This window comes from Octopus bimaculoides, chromosome 23, assembly GCF_001194135.2.
Source record: "Octopus bimaculoides isolate UCB-OBI-ISO-001 chromosome 23, ASM119413v2, whole genome shotgun sequence".
In the NCBI taxonomy this organism is placed as follows: domain Eukaryota; kingdom Metazoa; phylum Mollusca; class Cephalopoda; order Octopoda; family Octopodidae; genus Octopus; species Octopus bimaculoides.
In genome coordinates, this window is record NC_069003.1 from 7,275,803 (window position 1) to 7,280,851 (window position 5,049).

At 39.9% G+C, this 5,049-nt stretch overlaps 1 protein-coding gene across 1 annotated transcript in view; it reads right to left on the minus strand.

The window, feature by feature from the left end:
• Nucleotides 1–5,049, minus strand: part of LOC106869056 (serine/threonine-protein kinase Sgk1) — a 21,678-nt gene that overhangs the window by 4,617 nt on the left and 12,012 nt on the right. Inside the window, exons 9-11 of the mRNA XM_014914566.2 lie at nucleotides 3,824–3,919; nucleotides 2,661–2,768; nucleotides 576–713 (exon numbers count right to left, since the gene is read on the minus strand). Coding sequence (XP_014770052.2) covers nucleotides 576–713; nucleotides 2,661–2,768; nucleotides 3,824–3,919 — 342 coding nt within the window. The remainder of the gene's footprint in view (nucleotides 1–575; nucleotides 714–2,660; nucleotides 2,769–3,823; nucleotides 3,920–5,049) is intronic.

Sequence of the window (5,049 nt, forward strand, 5' to 3'; positions counted from 1 at the left end):
AATAAAGGACTGAACCAGTGCATGTGTTTATTACTGGCATAATGCCTCTCCCAAGGTTTAATTGTATATATATATATATATATATATATCATCATCGTTTAACGTCCATTTTCCGTGCTGGCATGGGTTGGATGGTTTGACTGAGGTCTGGAGAGCCAGCAGCTGCACCAAGCTCCAGTCTGAATCTGGATGCCCTTCCTAAGGCCAACCACCCTGAGAGTGTAGTGTGTGCGTTTTATGTGCCACTGACACAGGGGCCAGTCATGGGGCACTGGCATCAACACATTCGGATCGTGCTTTTCACGTGCCACCGGCACGGGAGCCAGTCAGGGGGTACTGGTATCAACCACTTTCGGATGGTGCTTTTTACGTACCAACCAGTTTCTGTCTACCAAACCCACTCACAAAGTTTTACTCAACCCAAGGCTATATATAGTACAAGACATTTGCCTAAATTGCCACACTGGGACTGAACTTGGAACCATGTGGCTGGGAAGCAAACTTCTTAACCACACTGCCACATCTATGCCTAAGTATCCATAAACATTTACAACAGCAACAAGAAAATAGCTTACCACATTTGGGTTATAAGGTGGGTCTATACATTTTGAGTATAAATCATTCCATCTGATATCAGCAAAGAAATTCTGGCTTTTGATTTCCTGGAAATCTTTTTTGGCGCCAAGCCTGTTTTCTTTCTCTTTTTGAAGTAACTGCAAAATATATTAAAAATATTTTATATTAACTGTTAGATATATTAAAGCAATATGACTCTCCCCAGACACAACAAAATTTGTTTCAACACACAAATTCTCATAAAGAATCTTGCAAACACGATACAAAAAATGAGAAGCAGAAAAAAAGAAAAAAAAATGATTGCTGTAATTAGGAATTAAAAAAAAAATTCTATCACATTTGTAAATTTTGGCACAAGACCAGCAATTTCAGGGGGTTGGCAATGCAGTTATATTGACCCCACCCCAGTATGCAACTGGTACTTATTTTATCGATCCTGAAAGGATGCAGAGTAAAGGAAACCTCGGCAGAATTTGAACTCAGAACGTTTTGCCTGGTGTGCTAACGATTCTGCTAACTTGCCACCTTAATAACAATAACAACAATATTGCTTTCAAATTTTGGCACAATGCCAGCAATTTCAGGGGTTGGAGTATGTTGAGTACATCAACCCAGCAAAGACGAAAGGCAAAATTGACTTCAGTAGAATTTGAACTCAGAATATATGTGGTCTGATCAATAAGTATCCGGACCGTTGCCATAGTAACAAAGCTAAAGCATGAAGAGTGAAGCCACTTGGCACAGACTGACCTTGAACTATTCTGTGCATGTGTGCTAAGTTTTAACATTCTAGCTCACTTCTGATGTTTACAGAAGTTCTTGGAAGTAACGTGTGTATCGCCCTGACCATGACAGAAAAAGTTGAGCAAAGAATCTGCATCAAATTTTGCCAAAAGCTTGGCGATACCTGCTCAGAGGCCTATGCAAAATTTCCAAAGTTTTCATCGTTCTCGATACAATCAACGAGATCTTGTACAACTGAGACCCGAGCGTCTTTTTGGTCAGCTGAAAGCAGTTTTGGCCCAACTTAGCAGACATGCATCTTATACCCAAATCTTCAGTGATAATGGAGTGAACTGAGCCATAACTAATCTGCACATCCTCTGATAACTCATGGATGGTGATTTGATGATTCCCCCTCACAGCTGCATACACATCTGCGACATTTTTCTTGGTTCTGCTGATTGCAAGTCTCCCAGAATGTTTGTCATTATTGACATTTTTTCGGCCATCTCAGATATGTCAGGAACCACTTGTACACCTTCGTGCAGCTCATACAATCCCCTCCATACACTTTCTGCAACTTTGCGTAGGCCTCTGATCAGGTATCACCATGACAACTTTCTCTATTACAGTCAATGTGCCGATAATACACTACACACGTTCCTTCCAAGCACTGCTGTAAACAGTGGAAGTGAGGTAGAACATTAAAACTTAGTACACATGCACAGCAGAATCCAAGGTCAATCTGTGCCACACGGCTTCATTCTGCATGCTTTAGCTTTGTTACCATGGCAACAGTCTGGATACTTATTGATCAGATCTCGTAAAGACAGATTAAATGCCGCTAAGCATTTTGCCTAGCCTGACACAAAAACACACACACATAAAGATATATATATATATGTATGACAAGCTTCTTTCAGTTTCTGTCTACCAAATCCATTCACAAGGCTCTTGTTGGCACAAGGTTATAGTAGAAGACACTTGCCCAAGGTGCCACACAGTGGGACTGAACCAAGAACCGTGTGGTTGGGAAGCAAGCTTCTTATTTCTTTACTGCTCACAAGGGGCTACACACAGAGGGGACAAACAAGGACAGACAAACGGATTAAGTCGATTATGTCGACCCCAGTGTGTAACTGGTATTTATTTAATCGACCATGAAAGGATGAAAGGCAAAGTCGACCTCGGCAGAATTTGAACTCAGAACGTAGCGGCAGACGAAATACTGCTAAGCATTTCGTCCGGCGTGCTAACGTTTCTGCCAAATCGTCGCAAGCTACTTACCACACAGACACACTCGTGCCAATTAAAATATTAGAATAAAATTAAATTAAAACAAAAAGGGGTTTGAAACTTACTCCTTCTAATATAGATCTGGCAGACTGAGAGATATTGTTACGTATCCGTAGGGGCTGATGAAGAATGTTGTCGTACATCTCTGCTGTGTCTCGACTGTAAAAAGGTGGCTGTAAACGAGAAGATAAACAATCAGGTAAAACAAACAAATATAAAATAGGTAAAGGATGGGGGGGGGGCAGTAGGTGTCAACTGTCCTTCATCATTTGATGTCTGTTTTCCATTCTGGTATGGGTTGGGTGGTTGGACTGGGTCCAATGAGCTGCAGAGCTGTATCAGGCCCAAATGTCAACTTTGGCACGGTGCCTGCAGCTGGATGTTACGTCCTTCCTAACACCAACCACTTTACAGAATGAACCGAGTGGTTTTTATGTAGAAACAGCACCAGTGGGGTCACCAAGTAATTTACAAGACAAAATAAAGGAAAGGGACAAGGAAAAAGCCCACTCGACTGAGTGAGAGTGCAGTTGAGAGAGGAGGAGGTGTCTTTATGTCGAAGGCTAAAGTATGATAGAAGGAACAATCAAAGGTGTTTTGTTATAGAGAGGTACATAGCTACCCCACATTATGCAAGGGACGGTGAGAGTAGATGGATGGGAGATGAAGATGGTGGTGGTGGCATGCCAGTGCATGCTCTTGAGGTTTAAGAAGGTGAGTATAAGGGAAAATACAGAATGTAGTTCAGGAATGTCTTTGAGAGACTTTTCCCCACTCATAAGGCTTCAAGTCAAAAACCATCATCATCCTCATTTGATGTCCATGTTGGCATGGGTTGGACAGTTTGACAGGGTTCAATGTGCTCAAGGACTTTACTATGCTTCAGTGCCTGCTGTGGTATGGTTTCTACAGCTCCTACCCTTCCTAATACCAAGTACTTCATGGAGTATACCAAGTGCTTTTTTTTACACGCTTTTGGCACTCGTGAGGTTGCCATGCAGCTTGTAAGACCTACAATTCCTTAGGGGGTAGAATCAGCTAGATGCTAGGAAATGGTGGGGGGAGCTAAAGTGTGAGAGAACAACGGAAGGTGAATGGGGTAGCAAACCGTCTCTGGTTGTACAGAAGCTCCCTGGCTACTCACATTTAGAATGCATCTAACGAAAACTACCATGAAGAGCTCTTACAGAAAAGTTACACAAGAATATAAATTATGGTTGTTATTTACCAATCCAAACAACATTTCGTAGAGAACAGCTCCTAAGCACCACCAGTCAACAGTTCTGTCATATGGTTGTTTCCGCAAGACCTCAGGAGCAAGGTACTGAAATGGAGTAGAGTAGATCATTAGACAACACAAGCAAGGAGATTTGTAGAAGAGTTAATTTCAGTAAAATTTTTTGACGAGTTTCTGTTACATGATTTGATTCGTGAACATCAATATGTGCATATGAGAGTGTGTATCTATGTATATGTATCTCTGTGGGTCAAAATTGTGATGACTTTTGGTTGATAACTAATGAGGAGTGAGAGACACCATATCCACTGTATATTTTCCCTTGTTTTCTTTGGCTGTCCTCCTGTACCACATTTTACTATCTTTCTCTCTCCTTATATATGGGTTGGGCAGTTTGACAGGAGCTGACCAGCTGAAGGGTTGTTCAGGCTCCATGTCTGTTTTGGCAAGGTTTCTACGGCTGGATGCCCTTCCTAATGCCAGTACGTGTGTGTGTATGTATGTATGTGTGTGTATATATATATATATTATATGTATGTATTTATATTTATAACTTAACCTTATGAACTTTCTAAATTCTCTGACAAAGTCCAGAGGCACAGCCGAGTACCTTAATCTTATCTACCAAATACTTCAGTTCACTGAAGGGATGAAAGTAAAGTGGGGTACTGTGACCTCTTGGCTGAAACAGCTGTAAAATACTATTCTACTTCCTATGCTCTACGTTACATATTTTAATAATTACTGGTATTTTTATATATTATATATGTAAAGCATATGTTATACATGTACGTATATTGTTATAATGGTTTTTTTTTTAAATAAATAAATAGACATAATATAATGTCTAAAAGTTGATGAATACCACCTCTTGATCCCCTCCATTTTCTTATTGCTGTATAAATTAAGGGTAAAACAACTTTTATCCTCATCCATTTATTACATTCAGTAGTGTAATTGCCATGCAATGAAAAAACACTTATGTATTAATAATTGGGTATTCTACCAGCATTATATTGGATAGATATTATCCCTTAGTTGATTGGATTCACAGCCTCTAATTCTCTTGGAATTAAATATATATATATATATATATATATAAGTCAGTAAATAGTGGGGTTGTGTTAACCGCACGTGGAGAAATAATAGGAAAATGAAAAATAATAATAAGGCAGAATGCTAAACTGGAAGCATATTTTAATAAAGATTTCTAACCG